The 17321-nt window shown below is 39.8% G+C and overlaps 1 protein-coding gene across 1 annotated transcript in view; it reads left to right on the top strand.

Annotated features, from left to right (window-relative positions):
- mmd2a (monocyte to macrophage differentiation-associated 2a) overlaps nucleotides 1-17321 on the top strand; it is a 45144-nt gene that overhangs the window by 21111 nt on the left and 6712 nt on the right. The window contains exons 2-6 of the mRNA XM_057861361.1: nucleotides 641-722; nucleotides 9927-10087; nucleotides 14763-14837; nucleotides 14938-15039; nucleotides 15114-15183. Of these exons, the coding sequence (XP_057717344.1) occupies nucleotides 641-722; nucleotides 9927-10087; nucleotides 14763-14837; nucleotides 14938-15039; nucleotides 15114-15183 (490 nt within the window). The remainder of the gene's footprint in view (nucleotides 1-640; nucleotides 723-9926; nucleotides 10088-14762; nucleotides 14838-14937; nucleotides 15040-15113; nucleotides 15184-17321) is intronic.

Here is a 17321-nt window from a genome sequence, read left to right as displayed (position 1 = left end):
AATTGTTTTTTTCATTCTCTTTTGTGTTTTTTCTTTGCAAGCAAAATAAATGAAGATATTACTACCGAAACATTTGTAAATGCAATCAGTATCTGGGAGAAACTGAGCATTATCTGACAGAATTGCAGGGGTGCCAATACTTTTGGCCAAGCGGTGTATGCATGCATATATACATATATATATATATATATATATATATATATATACATATACATATATATATATATATATATATATATATATATATATATATATATATATATATATATATGTATATAAATTCTATATATCTCTGCAATTATATATATATATGTATATATATATATATATATATATATATATATATATATATATATATATATGCGTGTGTGTGTATATCTATTTGCAAAATAATGAACATATTCTTAAGTACATTATGTCAGAAGTTGACAGTGACATCACCAGTCACTATGGCAACACATTTTCCAAAGTAACGATGGGGCATGGTAAAATTCCAACAGTGTGATGTGGATTAGCAGCATTTAAATCCTGCAAGAATGAGCCCAACAATCACATCCTTGCATGCATGTGATAAAATAATCAAGTAATAAACTAACTTCACTACTAAAACAACAACCACATATTTTCTTTGTGTTGTCAGGTTTATGAATTGTAGGGTTCCGGCCAATAAGAGATACCAGCCGACGGAATATGAACATGCTGCTAACTGTGCTACACACGGGGTGAGTCACACAAAAACAAACATAGCACGTGTAAAATCCCGGAATTAAATAGTTGCAACTCATTGTTTTTTATTTCCTCTATTTCCATGACTACTAAGTATATTTTTGCTGAGTGATGTCTGTAAAGTGAAATCCCTGAAAAAGATGCAGAGGATTGAGGCAAAACAGCAAGGATTTGGGGCTCTCTGCTAGGGACACTGGACCATAATCCGCGATTCAGCCTGTGGCGTTCCCTAATCTGCTGTAATCCCTGAACGCTTTTGGCCTTGCGGGTAGAATGAGTGAATGAAAGATGGAAGTGAGCAGGGAGAAATCGGTTATGCTGACAGTTAAGCCTCACGCAACAAGTGAAAGGCGAACCGCGGATCACAAGCAGTGACATGCATGTTCACCTTGCGTAAAGTATGACATCATTCAACAGAGGTTGCAGTTGTGCAAGGATCCGGGCAGGAATGTTAATAATGTCAGTTTCAGTGCCATTAATGATGAGTGGCGTCTAATCACGTGGCTTGTAAAAACTGCATTAAAACACTTTATATGAGTTAATCTCTAGTGGATGCCAAAGGTAGCCAATGAGTTAAAGACGACTGAGAGGAAAACAAATGTTCTCGCACCCAGCACAGTGAAAAACAGACACAAATACAACAAAAGATTTTTTAACGGATTTGAATGATTTGAACACTTGAGTTACTACATTATTCTGTATTATTATTTCGTATGGTAAAGCAAAATTACTATAGTTTAAGACCTTAACACAAAATGCCTAGTTTGATTCCCTTATCTTACTATTCTTTTTGAGAGTTTTGTGTTTCCTCCAACATTCTGCTGATGGCACTTGTAAAACAAGCCACATTTTATTTTCTTGCTTTAGAGAGCAGTTAAGTTTAAATTCAGAAAATGCATGCAATTTTTATTGGCCATTCATCCATGCTTTCATCATTGGGATAATGGGTGTGTTGGATGACCAAATGATTTTTTGGACTGGACTGCTCACCTGCAGAGCATATATAAGCAAACAACCATTCGTATTAACACCGGTTGACAATTTAACACCTTTAATTAACCTAACATGCATGTTTTTGGAATGGAGGGGCAATAAACTTAAACCTTTTACATTCACAATAACAGTGTCTTTTACTGGGTATCATGGATATCCATTCCTTTATTCAATATGCTCGATATCCACATTAAATCCACGTATTCGGACATGCTTTCACTGTTGTCACGATCAGGGCTGTCAACAAACTTGCAGGGGCCCGGGGACAAGAGACCATTATAGGGCCCCCCCCAACCCACCCCATCCCTGCCACCGGCTTGTCACGACAACATCCGCAGTACTTTTAATGCTTTGCAAGCAACGACAGTGTAAATTTTCAAATTATTTGAGATGGACAGTTACATTTAACAGACTGTAATGTGATGTGACACAATATAAACAATTTCCATCTATTGTCCCATGTAGGCTAGAATACAATACAACTGAGAGTGCTACGCCTGCCTGCTAAGCAACAAAACAGTATAACTAAACATTTATAGCGTTTGCTATAATACACAGTAGGTTGTAAACCCAAGATAAATTCAGCCGCCGGACCAGAGTCTGTTCAGCCTCGCGCACCTGCTCCCCACAGACTAACATATATCCCTGATCCCCCATCATCTTCTCTCTCCTTGGCTCAACATGAGCAGCATGTCTTGTCATACCACAGCTCAATAGGCTACAAGCGGCTGGTGACAGACTCGAATCAGGCTTTGATCACGGTGATCGCGTATGTAAACGTTCAGTGTTAGCGGCTGTTGTTCACTTACCGACATCACTGTCCACAGCCAACTCTAGCCCTAATTCTCTGGCTTCTGGTCCCCCTTTTAAAAACCTCATAATTTTTTTCTCGTTCACCTCTATATCTTCATCTTTTTCTTTTTTTTTTTTCCTTTTCTGCACACCTGATTTATGATGACTCGCCATGTTTAGAGTTGATAACAATGACAGATTTTAATTTACCGCTTCAGGGCACGTACGTAGTGTAGCCTTGAGTGCGCCAGAGCGGGGTCAAACCATTCTCTGCTAAGACAGAGTGGGTGGGGGGGGGACGTGGTGCAAAAAAAGGGAAAAAAAATATTTGAAATATTAAATATGTTAAAGTTTTTAAGTATATATCGAGTAAAAATGATATTTAATCAGACAATTGCCACGTTTACATGGAGCCAAATATTCCAATTACAATCGGAATATTTGTTCAAACCGAATAAATGTGTTCCATATAAACACCTCATTCGGAATGAACAGGCCCAAACCGAATGGAATTTCATTCCGATTCACAGGGGTGGAATATTCCTTTTCCCAAACCTATTAGAAGTAAAATTATATCATGTAAACAGGGAAGCGGAATGGTGTCTGGTTGCGTTCTTTCTGCGCATGCTCCGTACTGACGTGGTGACGTCACTTGGTGACGTAAGTAACGTCACTTGCAACATGGCTTCCAAGCACACGCACAGCGCACCCACACAACTTTTTAAATGAACGGCGTATCATTCTGAAGTTTTGTTTCCACTCGAAAAGTTAAAACAGCAGCTGATCTGACGATCGATCTCCATGTTTTGCAACGTGACGCTTTGTTTTGATTAATCTGCGCATGTCAGACGGCAGTTGTCAAACGTCCTTTCGGAATAAAGGCAGTCACATGTAAACGCTGGATCAGAATAGATGAAGTGACATGTAAACAGCTGATGTGAAATTAACATTCGGAATGATTTGAATCGGTATGAATAAAAGTCAGCATGTAAACGTGGCTAATGATTTAAATAAAAAAGAAATATGTGAATGTTACGTAAAATAAATTAAGGGTCATTCAGGGGCCCCTATGGTCCTGAGGCCCGGGACAACATACCCGGTTGCCCCCCCCGTCGATGGGCTTAGTCACGATACAAAAAAATCTCAATTCGATACCGATGCTCCAAAGATACTCCATACTATTATCGATATTACATAAATAAAAATAAAAAAAACACAATTAAACGTTAATTTTTTAAATGAACTATTTCAGTATTTTTCCACTGGTGTTTGATATTTCTGACGCCCCCCAAAATTTCCTCAAGTTGCCCTAAAGTTAACAGGAAATTATCCATAATGTACAGAGATCCTGAATGCCCCAATATGTAATGGAAGTGACACAAAATCAACAGGAAGTGCCCCACAAATTAACAAGGAAGCAACCGAAAATGTACTCATTGTCTTCCATTGACAATGTTCAGTTTCATTTTACCAGTTTTTTCACACATCATTCAAGGTACACACAATACATGGTCATATACAAACAGTTCATCTGTTAAGATGCGCGAACAGGATACTCCAAACAAGCTATTTAAAGCTTTGAGTAGGGGCCCAGTTGGACAGCATACACGTACACACACCCATACACATCCATACAATTAACTATGGAAAATTTCAACGTCCAATTCCGTTTAATTGATCCAGTTGACAAGGAAAATTAAAAAATATCCTCTCTTATCAATAGTTTCTAGTAATAGTGCAAAATTATAGACTCCACCATCAGTTGACAAGACAGCTCCCGCAGACATTGCACCACGAAGGGTGCCGACCCAGGCAGAACATTGAGTTGGCTTTCACTGCGATAAACTCAAACACACGCTGCGTTCTAATGCTGGATTTACGTTAAAATAGGATGAAGGTTTCACTGCATACAAGCAGGCAGGAGTGTCTCAAGAGTGATTTGGTCGATGAATCAAGGTAATTATTATATTAAATAGCACCATGCATGCACTTTGAAACATTGTGAAAAAAATCAATGGATAAAATTCGTGTAACTTTGGCTTGAAATATTTATGTAAAATGAATGCTAACTGCCCATTTTTTGCTTTTAACCAAGATTCTAGACTGTTTTACGTCCATATCAATAGAAATTCTGCAATTTAAGCATTTATTTACTAGACTTTTCAACTTAAAAATCTCTTTGTGACGGCTGCCATGTTGGATTCAACAATACCGTAACTTTGGCTTGAAATATTTACGTAAAATGAACGGTAACAGCCTGTTTTTTGCTTTTAACCAAGAATCTAGACTGTTTTACGTTCACGTCTATAGAAATTCCGCGATTTAAGCATTTATTTACTAGAATTTTCATCTTAAAAAGCTCTTTGTTTCGTGACGGCAGCCATGTTGGATTACACAATACCGTAACTTTGGCTTGAAATATTTACGTAAAATGGACGATAACTGCCCGTTTTTTGCTTTAAACCAAGAATCTAGACTGTTTTATTTTCATATGTATAGAAATTCCGCGATTTGCAAGAATTTTCAACTTAAAAAGCTCTTTGTTTTGTGACGGGTGCTATGTCGGATTTGTATCTCTACACAATAGCGGAATTCAACCTAAATAACTGATTGTATGTAGAAAAAGGCTAATTTTGCTTTTGTTGAGCCATATTAAAATGATTCTGCATGCTTCCATCAAGTATTAAGTTTCTGATGTGAAAATTGAGTGATTTATTAGCTGTTGAAAACTTGCACTAAATTGAAAAAAAAAAAAAAATATGTTGCTATTTCGGGCAAAAACTAGAAAACTAAATATTGCTATTGATCCTGAAAATATAGGTGGTTATCCCTGCATTTGGTGATTTTTGTGCATGTAGTGTAAAATTGGAGAATTTTATAGCCATTTTAGGTTATGTTATGCTTGTATAAACAAAATAATTAAGCAGTATTTTATTAGGGAATGACTGAATTTTTAAATGTTGCTGCTCATAGAGACTCATACAGTTGTGGTCAAAAGTTTACATACACTTGTGAAGAACATAATGTCATGGCTCTCTTGAGTTTCCAGTTATTTCTACAACTCTGATTTTTCTCTGATAGAGTGATTGGAACAGATACTTTGTCACAAAAAACATTCATGAAGTTTGGTTCTTTTATGACTTTATTATGGGTGAACAGAAAAAAGTGATCAAATCTTCTGGGTCAAAAATATACATACAGCAACGCTAATATTTGGTAACATGTCCCTTGGCCATTTTCACTTCAATTAGGCGCTTTTGGTAGCCATCCACAAGCTTCTGGCAAGCTTCTGGTTGAATCTTTGACCACTCCTCTTGACAGAATTGGTGCAGTTCAGTTAAATTTGATGCCTTTCTGACATGGACTTGTTTCTTCAGCATTGTCCACAAGTTCTCAATGGGGTATAAGTCAGGACTTTGGGAAGGCCATTCGAAAACCTTAATTCTAGCCTGATTTAGCCATTCCATTACCACTTTTGATGTGTGTTTGGCGTCATTGTCCTGTTGGAACACCCAACTGCGCCCAAGATCCAATCTTCGGGCTGATGACGTTAGGTTATCTTGACGAATTTGAAGGTAATCCTCCTTCTTCATTATCCCATTTACTCTCTGTAAATAACCAGTTCCATTGGCAGCAAAACAGCCCCACAGCATAATACTACCACCACCGTGCTTGACGGTAGGCATGGTGTACTTGGGGTTAAAGGCCTCACCTTTTCTCCTCCAAACATATTGCTGGGCATTGTGGCCAAACAGCTCGATTTTTGTTTCGTCTGACCACAGAACTTTCCTCCAGAAGGTCCTATCTATGTCCATGTGATCAACAGCAAACTTCAGTTGAGCCTTAAGGTGCCGCTTTTGGAGCAAGGGCTTCCTTCTTGCACGGCAGCCTCTCAGTCCATGGAGATGCAAAACATGCTTGACTGTGGACACTGACACCTGTGTTCCAGCAGCTTCTAATTCTTGGCAGATCTGCTTTTTGGTGATTCTCGGTTGAATCTTCACCCTCCTGACCAATTTTCTCTCAGCAGCAGGTGATAGCTTGCATTTTCTTCTTGATCGTGGCAGTGACAAAACAGTGCCATGCACTTTATACTTACAAACAATTGTTTGCACTGTTGCTCTTGGGACCTGCAGCTGCTTTGAAATGGCTCCAAGTGACTTTCCTGACTTGTTCATGTCAATGATTGTTCAAGTCAATAATCACTCACAAGAAATTGCTAATTCGTGTTGCTGTATGTATATTTTTGACCCAGCAGATTTGATCACTTTTTCTGTTAACCTATAATAAAGTCATAAAAGAACCAAACTTCATGAATGTTTTTTGTGACAAAGAAGTATCTGTTCCAATCACTCTATCGGAGAAAAATCAGAGTTGTAGAAATAACTGGAAACTCAAGAGAGCCATGACATTATGTTCTTCACAAGTGTATGTAAACTTTTGACCACAACTGTATATGCTTAAGGGAGCTGCCTGTTTTGGTTTTGGGTCGCTAGCAGCGTTGGTTTTGAAAATATTTGAATTTTAAGCACAGACTTCATAATGATATTGACAGGACACGGGCACCGGGCCGATTAATCGGAGGGCTGCATTGTTGGCATGGCAGTCAAAACTGACTGAGTGGAATCGCAGACAAACAGCTTTCTTCGTTGAAAATTCTTGTGAATAAATGTGCAAATCCCTGAATTCTTTATAGATACGGACGCAAAACAGTCTCTATTCTTGTTAAAAGCAAAACAACGTGCAGTTAGCATTTATTTTACATAAATATGTCAAAGTACGATGCTAGTTTCTTAGGGCCCAAATACACCAGATGCATGATAGGTTCCGGTCCGGCTCAATGCTGACTGCGTGCCATGCAGTACGTCAAAAACAGGCAAATCATACCGGCTGTGCACGGCTGCGGTCCGCCAACTCCGCTCGCGTTATCGCGCGCTATAATGTGCCATTTAAAACAACGAAAAACACACGGAGTCTATACTCATCAGAGAAGCAGAGAGAGAGCACATTTTTCTTTGCATATTGATATTTTAGTTATGTCTGTCTCTTAATTCCAGATTGACTGCATCATGTTGAGATCAGGGCTCCATGTGTGGGGGCTAGGGGGGCGGGGCCCTATTATGCCCTTGGTTGTGTCGGTGGGTTTATATCTTTGTGCACATTTAAAATTTAAGGCACATAACATCTCATAGAGCTGTTATAAATAACTGTTAAATATTCTGTAATATTTATAAAATGGATAGCGAATTATATACTACACCAGGGGTGGGCAAACCGGTCCTCAAGGTCCGCAGTGGGTCCTGGTCTTTGTTCCAACTGACCCAGCACAGCTAGTTTAACCAATGAGGTTTCAGCAGAAATGAGAAGCACCTGACTGCAGTCGACTGATTACACGTGTAAAACAGCAGATTGGTGAAAAGGTGTCCTCTTTTGCAACAAAAACCCGCACCCACTGCGGCCCTTTGTGGAATAGTTTGCCCACCCCTGTACTACACGAACTTAAAAACAGCGTATTTGGAATTGGTGTCTCAACAGATTCCTGTGCCCAGCGCAAACTGTTGGTTTTTCAATTAAAAGTCAAGTAAAATGTAGGAAAGAAAGAGAAACGTCTTTAATAGACCACCAGGTCGAAACTTGTGGGTGTCTCTTTATTCTCTTTCGTACTTTTCCCCCTCAACTCTGTATACAAACCGACATTGTGCGTGCGGCGGGCACGAGAATTTCTGCAGTGGAACCACTTCCAGATACGCTTTTTTTTCCCCCCTCAAAGTTGTCAGCATGTCGTGTGTTTGATATCATTGCCAGAAAAACACACATAATAGGACACCTTGCAGCTTCGCTTTTAATGCTATCCTTATAATAACGATCTGCTGCATCGTATATCACTTTGTGACTTTCCACCTCCATGATGAAACGTTCTTCGTCCATGTTCGCTGGTGCTTAAACCGTGAATAAGCAACTGGGCTGTTACGTCCAGGCCCAGCTCCGCCCATTTTGTCAGATGCGTGTCCGGCAAAAATAGAAAATAGCCTATACCATATACCATATACTATCCGGAGCACTGACGCGGGCGGTATACGTTGAAGAATTGGATATAATGGGAACGGATTGGCTCCGGCGCTATTTTTTTACCGGAGCCTGACTGGAACCGCAACGATCATGCATCTGGTGTATTTGGGCCCTTAGTCAATGTGGTGGCCGCCTTATGTAAACAGAGCTTTTCCGGTGAAAATTCTTGTGAATAGCTGCTTAAATCCCTGAATGCATTATAGATATGGACATAAAACAGTCTCGATTCTTTGTTAAAAGAGCAAAAAAACGGGCAGTTAGCATTTATTTTAACTAATCATGTTGAAGTATGATGCTAGTCTGTTAGTCGATGTTGCGGCCACCTTATGTAAACAGAGCTTTTCCGGTGAAAATCTTTGTGGATAAATGTTTGAATCCCTGAATTCTTTATAGATATAGACATAAAACAGTCTCGACTCTTTGTTAAAAAAGCAAAAAAAACGGGCAGTTAGCATTTATTTTACGTAAATATGTCGAAGTAAGGTGCTAGTCTGTTAGTCAATGTGGCGGCAGCCCTACAACAGAGAGCTTTTTACGTTGAAAATTCTTGTGAATAAATGCTTAAATCCCCGAATTATTTATAAATATGAATGAAAAACAGTCTCGAATCTTTGGGATAAGAGCAAAAAACTGGGCAGTTAGCATTTATTTTACATAAATATGTCGAAGAATGATGCTAGTCAGTTCCGCAATGTGGCGGCAGCCTTACAACAAAGAGCTTTAACGTTGAAAATTCTTGTGAAAAAACGAAAATAATAATTCACTTGAATCCTCGAACAAATCCTTCTGTTTTTACAGTATGTGGTGCAGCTTTCGTACTTTTTCAATCATAATCTGGCGTTGATTGCTGCATGTGTCGCTGCGACCGACTGCGAATAACTGAAGTGGATTGTGGGATGGCCCCCTACTTGAAGGCGTGGCGCAGTGAAGGTCGAATCTGACCAGTCAATATCATTATGAAGTCTATGATTTTAAGTTTCTGAAAATAGGCCCCCTACGGATCCCGAGCCTCGTCAACTGATAGTGAAGTCTATTGCGAAATCAAATTTTCTACAAGAAAACAAACCTGTGGTCATGCAAAAACAGATATCTGAGTATTGATACTTTTGCAATCAAATATTATCCCCCAGATACATTTCTGTTTTGATACTTCAATATGTTTCACAACCCCAACACACTTTGTCCTCAATAGTGGGACTAATAATGCGCTGGATTCTTTTTAGAGTGAAGAAAAAGTGTACTAATGTAATACATACATACATATAAAGAATATGGGGGGAAATGGCCAAACTGCTTTACTCAGATGCCTTTTTGTACAATTAAAAAAACTACTGGTCTCTTGACAGTTATGGATTCTACCGAGCCTGGTGGGTGGTTCTGTGCTGTACTTCCTGTCAGGGGACCTATGGCATCGCATTGCTGCCTGGCTATATGGCAGCGGACTCACAGGCCTCTTTGTCACCTCAACACTCTTCCATGCTGCTGCCTGGAAAATCAGCCACCTCAGGTGTTAGTGCGTGTGGTACATGTGTGTCATGATTTGCCAGATGCGAATGTTTGTGCTCCCAATTGCAAACACAGTTTGTTCATTATACTGTTAATTATGACATAGCCAAAGGTGTCGAAGTAAACAACAGATGTGACCTGGTTGCAAAGATTCTTCAACACATTCACACATCACAGACATCCAGTCATGTGGCTCTTTTCATCCTTCTGCTGTGAATTTAAATGAGTTTATCACAAGTAGCGTCCAATCTATTTGAGATTGTGCGAATCAGCGTTCGTTCATTCCCGACCGCTCTAATGGTCAAGAAAAGAAAAAAGGAGCCTCTCCCAAATGACTCATGATGAGACGTGTAGAACACCGTCACACGTTATCAAGTCTGGGTAGTCATACGTTACACATTTGCTTGAGTAATTTTTTGAGAAAAATGTACGTCTAAGAGCAGTTTTACTAAGCCATACTTTTTACTTTTACTTAAGTAGATTTGTGAAGAAGAAACGTTAGTCTTACTCCACTACTTTGGGCCACACTAGTCGTTATATTTCTCCTCTTTATTCTACATATTAGAATATACCTTTTTTGCCAGAGATGCCAACAGTGGCGCTACCAGTTTCACAAATGAGACGTTGCAACAACAATCATATGACTTTAGTATACCAATCAGACTCAAGATTGCCGATCTATGATCACGCCGGCCTGTTCAATCACGTGGCGTCTTTAGAGCATTGTAAAAATTGAAGTATCTGACACAGAGTGCTGCCGTCAACATGACTCGAAAGTGCGGCTTTCCAAACAGGAAAGGGTTACTTATCGACTGCATTACATGTCATTGTCTTGGTGACCGGTAGCTGGCTAAGCGACCAATCCAGCCTGACAACTGCTTCTCTAAGCAGTTGTGAAAACTTGATTTTTCCATGAATGATGAATCAAAAATCGCACATGATACAATTACTTTATAGCTCTTTATATTTATTCATATTTTTTTCATTTTGGCACTCCTGTGGTTCCATAGATACAGTATTACTTCTACGTACGAATTTAATTTGTTCCAGGACCTGGTTTGTAAGTCGAAATGGTCGTATGTCGAGTGGGATTTTCCCACAAGAATAATTTGGACTGGGTTTTACAAGTTATTTTTTTGTTTTTTTGTTTCATATCCTGCACCAGGTTAGCCAATTAGTGGGAGCTCAATAACATGTAAAATTGCCTGCATCATAAGACACTCTAAAACATAGGCAAAAGATAATGTGTGAGTGTTTTCTCCGTGAGCCTTTGAAAACAAAACATCTTTGTGAAAGTGCACTCCTGTGGAAAGAAACTTCATCATATTTAAGTTCAAAGACTGATATTTATACAAGTTAAAAATAGCTCTGTGAGAAATTCATAGTTAATTGTCAGTTCATATAATTTAAAAAAGAATCGAGAAGTTAATATAAACTACGCAATTTTTTTTACCCTGGCTATTAAAAGAATCGGAATCAAGAATCGTTTGGAACCGGAATCGAAACGTGGTATCGGATCCGTTCAAATTCAGCCGATGCCCAAACCTAATCATAATAATGTAACGAAATGGGTTCTGATGTGTTTGCATGCTGTTCCTGAATGCACTGTGTGACTCATGAGAGAGAGCGGTGCGGTAGAGTGGGAAGTTTTTACTTTTTTTCCATGTTGATGTTGGCGTCGGCACAGGCGGTTTTTGCTATGGGCAATGTGGGCGACCGCCCAGGGCGCAATCTATTTGGGGGCGCACAAGCGCCCTCGAGGGGAAAAAAAAAAAAAAAAATCCGCTAGTTTTCTAGACTAATACCGTTCATTTACACGTCTAGTTAGTAGAGTGGGCGCTAGGGCGCCCCCAGAGGCGTCGCGTCCCATTAGGCATACGCAGGCAATTGCCTAGGGTCCCCAGCCCGCAGGGGCCCCCAGAGGGCCACGAGATTTGGCACACAAAGATTTGGCATACTCAGCTTCCGCGCACTGTTGAAGCTAAAAGTGTTGGGTGTGATAAAATACCATGGAATTATTTAGCAGATTATCTATCAATTCTGTTATCAGTCCCAAAGAGTATGCATGTGTATACTACTCCAGTCAGTTTTGACACTGTAAGTATGTGCAAAGAGTGGTACACTAAGACCTTTAAGAAAAGTCTTTACTGTAATATTGGTTTTCACAGGCCACCTCATTAGTCATGTCAAGAAATGGTGATTTTTCCAAGAAAGTCTATTAATGGGTCTATCGTATTCCTCGTTGAATACTCCATAAGAAAAATATAACATATATGCATCTAAAATAATCCTAAACGATTTTATTAGCAATTTTAATACTCCTTTTAGCAAGGTTCCTTGGGTATGCGGTATGCCGCTGCGTACGTTCCCATAGCAACCAGTCCTGTTATTGTCCTACGTCACAAGTGCTGCATATTCTGAGAACGAGAATAGACCCTACCCACCGACGTCACAAAATCACGTGATCGCTGTATTGTTCCGCCCCATTGTCCGTCATTTTGTGTCTGTATTATCAATGGTCTCAATTGATCGAGCAATTTATAATGCATTTCATGGAAGCCCCGGTGTTATCTGACGCCGTAAACTCATTGGATGCGTTGCATAAAAGGGGTTATGTGGAAAAGCTTCAGTTTATCCATTCGCCAGATCCATATTTCATGCCTAAATCGATGTTTTTCGACCCGCTGTCTTCACCGTCTTTGCCTGACCCTGATATTTACAACTATCTTGTCCACACAAAATCCGCCTATTCTCACGAAAGTCTGAAAAACTTTAAGAGCTTGGAGGCTTATAAATGCTACGTTGCTGGTTGGGTGAAACAGGTCCTCGTACACGAAAATTCGGCAGGAATCTTGTGCTCGGAAGGTGAGTTACGAAATTTTCAATTCAAAATCTTTTGTTCTTGCTAACATCCACTGTCAAGTCTAATGTATTTCATGTCATTTGTCAATGGAGCTAGGGCTTTTAATGTTTATATGGTTTAGCGATAGCACTCTCACTACATACATATATAATATGTAATAAATATGAAGTACGATAGCACTACTCCAGATTGTCCCTAGTTGAATTTATTTTTTGGCTTTTGACCTCAATAGTGAAATTGTTAAATATGTTAAAATATTTAATGCAATTAACGCATGCGCTGCACGACCCACTCACGCATTGTCGCGTTCAACTATAATGGCGCCGCTTTACCTATGTATAGAGCTAAAAGGCAGCGTAAAATGAGTAGAGTGAATTTCTGGCAGCCTTTGGAGCTTTTTTTTAATTGGCTAATGCCTTATTATCCCTCTCTCAACAACTAGAAATATCGTGGGAAGCAATGTGGGGAAGAAAGGTAGTAGTTGATCTTTTTCTTAACACCCTATGTTAATTTCCAACGCAGAGAAGATATATCAATTGGTGCCACTACGCACAGTCATGGTTGCACTTCCCATCATGCATTTGGGCAGAACAGTTAAATGGCTACAGTATCATTTACTGAAAGCTCAACAAATACACTAGATGGCAATATTTAGTCACAATATACAAAGTCACATTTATCCTTTAAGAATTACAAGTCTTTCTATCCATGGATCCCTCTCACAGAAAGAATACTAATAATGTAAATGCCATCTTGAAGATTTATTGTCATAATAAACAAATACAGTACTTATGTACTGTATGTTGAATGTATGTATTCGTCAGAGTTTTATTCATTTTTTTTCTTAATGCATTGCCAAAATTTATATGATCGTGAAAAATTATAGGGAATGATTGGAATTGAATCGGGAGCAAAAAAAAAAGCAATCGGATCGGGAAATATCGGGATCGGCAGATACTCAAACTAAAACGATCGGGATCGGATCGGGAGCAAAAAAACATGATCGGAACAACCCTAATAAATACGATTACTTACCTTCTTTTTATGGCTAGGTTGAAACAAAAGCGGTTGCTCGACGTCTGTAAACGGGGGGTTCCAGGGTAAAACGGACAAATTAAAACTAGTTCGGGGACTTAGTCATTAATCTGCTCTGGCAGCATATAGACATATTGTTCTATCAAACACAACAGTTCTATTGGCTTAAAATACAGCAGTTTATTTCAAAGAGGGGTGCAACAGCAGAAACTGCTTTTTCAGCCTTGTCTGTGTTTTCCGCCATATATCGTTTCTATTGTCAGTTCGTACAGTATTATGAATATATTTAGGTTTCTTTGTAGTTAGAAATACCTTGGAAGCAGAACAGATAGCATTCAACTTTGGAGGTTCCATTGCATCTTAGAACACTTCCGCTTATGATTAAAGTGATTAAATGACTCAATAGAGTAGACCTGACTGCAATAGTCCATCGGTTGACAGCATTTTTGAAGTCCCACATTCTTTTCTTTCAGTGATTATGGAGGATTGAGTGGATTATTATTGTGAATCATCCCAGTGCCATTGTGTGTGTATTTAAAGTACTGTTCTTATTCCGCTTGCTTTAACCTTATATAACAGCATCATCGCTTTTCAAAGGATTTAAACTCGCAGAACAAAATGTGCAGCTCCTTCTAGATGTGTGTACAGTATGTGTAGATATTTTCATCGTTTTATTAAATATTAGTTATTGCTGTGTAGTATTAGATGTGCAATTGTTGTATTGACTGTGTTTCATCCTGGAAATTTCTTTTTTAACCTTTTTCCCCCCTTTTTGCAGAAAGGTGGAGCAACTTTTCCACATGTGTGACCGGATGGCCATCTACTTCTTCATAGCGGCTTCATACTCTCCCTGGTAGGTCTGTTAATGAGACAAATAAGATGATAATGTGGTGTGACGGGTGACCCAGGTCACGGCGGAGTTGCTGTGACGTTTGCCTGACGTGTGTGGACAGGTTGATGCTGAGGGAACTGGGCCCGTGGGCATGCCACATGCGCTGGCTGATTTGGGTCATGGCTTTTTTCGGGTCAATATATGTCTTCTTCTTCCATGAGAGGTAATATCATCAAACCAAAAAACTACAGTATCAAATACTCTGTCAACTGAGGCATTGTCAATTTCTGTGGGCAGGTACAAGCTGGTAGAGTTGCTGGGGTATGTGGCCATGGGAGCTGTTCCTGCTCTGGTCATCCTGTCTATGGCAAGTAATTTGAAGCATTGTACTGCATAAAAAAAAAAAAAAAAACTCTTGTAAACATGGTAGCGTGCTTCCTGCCATTGTGCAGGCACTGAGGAGCAGTCTGGGAGTGCAAAACGTCTTGCCAGGTGGCAACACTTCAGTTTTTTGTTGCAAGGTCAACTGATGGGTCGTAGGCAAGGGAAGGATATGCTCACTAAAACTCCAAAGCTTAGGCTGACAAATATGGCCTGACATCTGTCCCTACCTGAAAAAACTTGTAAAAAAATAAGAAGTACACAAAATTTTGGGGAGAGGAAAATTGATTCTCCACAACATACCATGAGTAATCATCCAACCACAACAACAGCCACAATTTCACAAAATAACGAAATACACATGGTTCATTAAAAAGCGCAGTTTACAAAAGATAATACAGTGAGCAAAACAAGTATTTAACACCCTACGATTTTGCGTGCTCTCCTACTTAGAAATGATGGGTGGTTTTGAAATTTTCATGGTAGGTGTTTGTCCACTGTGAGAGACAATCTAGAGAGAAAAAAATATCCAGAAATCAGTGTGATTTTTAAACAATTTATTTGTATTATACTGCTGCAAATACACATTTGAACACCTGTCTATTAGCTAGAATTGTGAGGCTCAAATACCTGTTAGTTGCCTTTAAAAAGTCCAACAAATAAGTGAAATGAAGGTGTTATTATTATTTCATCAGACTTTTTGAGCTGTTCGAAGTGGTTAGTTGCATATAAACACCTGTCCACCCCATACAATCAGGAAGACGCCAATTGCTAACATGGTCAAGACCAAAGAGCTGTCCAAAGACAACAGAGACAGAATTGTAGACCTCTACAAGGCTGGACAGGGTTACGGGGCATCACCGTGAAGATCTGCTAACAAAAACTGGAGTTCTAGACAGCACACAGGCTCTCGCTTCGTTGTCATTGACACGCACTGCTGCAAGTTCACCACCAGTTTTGCCCAACTCTTGTCTCATCCAGTCTTTCCCGCTCTGAATTTTGCCTTTGCTGCTCGTCCTGTGAATGACCGACAGTGCTGTCCTGCTCATCATTTTTCCGCTCCGTCTCAAATTGGAAGGGCAGAACCGATGACATGTTGGTGTAGCAAACGAGTGACACTGTGGAAGTACGGCAGCGCTGCCATGTGACGTTACCGCCCAGAGTGCATTGCGTAGTCAACAACAATGGCGACCTACTAGTTAAACTAATTTTCAAAATTGGATGAAAACGAAAATATTAAGAAAGGTTTGAATATCAAATTATTATGAATGAATGAATGAATGAAATTTTTATTGTCATCATCATCGGTATCATTGACAATTACAAAATGTGATATGATTAGCCCGAAGAAAGAAAGAACCGAAGAAAGACAAGGGCAGACGGGAGAAGCATATGCTTATCAATACCCGTCCCCCTACAGCCAAGGACGCACAGTCAAACATGGTAGAGTTGCATACATCACATTACATGAGCTTTTCTTTTTTTTTTTTCTTTTTCACATGAATAATCTTCCCAAAAGTTATTAATTGCCATGGCACTTAAGCAATGTTGTCGATTAGTGTGAGTTCATTGATTAGGGTGATTGTCAAGTTTGTGTAGGGAGGGATAGCCGAGGGAGTCATGGAGGCCCACATCCGCTGCAATCCGCTCAGGTGGGTTAATCGTCATCCGCCCTGGCCCTGTTCCCGTGAGCGAACCTTTCTTGATCCCGGATCTCCGTAATGATTTTCGTCACCATTTGAGCGGCGGCATCACTAAATGCTGCTTGTTCCTTCTTCACCTGGGACAATTAATCACAGGCCTTGTTGACAGGGTCACCGGTGTTACGAGCAATCTCCATTGCCTCTTTGTGTTGCCGCATCACTCTCACCGAGAATCGGTGTATCCAGAGGGCACCAATAAGCAGCGGGAGGGCGAGCGCCAGCAGTGAGCTGAAGATAAAGAGGTCTTCCACGTCCTCAATCTGGAGAGCCGTCAAGCATATGGGCCTCCATTTTCCCCAGGCATCCTCCGCATATCCAGACGTGAAGGTGTTGGCCGGACATGGCCGTCGGTTAGGTGTAGGTCGCATTGTTGAAAAAATTCTGTCCAGTGAACTTAGCGTCCAATCAAGCAGCTCCATTG

This window comes from Corythoichthys intestinalis, chromosome 16, assembly GCF_030265065.1.
Source record: "Corythoichthys intestinalis isolate RoL2023-P3 chromosome 16, ASM3026506v1, whole genome shotgun sequence".
NCBI classification, from domain to species: domain Eukaryota; kingdom Metazoa; phylum Chordata; class Actinopteri; order Syngnathiformes; family Syngnathidae; genus Corythoichthys; species Corythoichthys intestinalis.
This window is presented reverse-complemented; position numbering and strand designations above follow the sequence as displayed.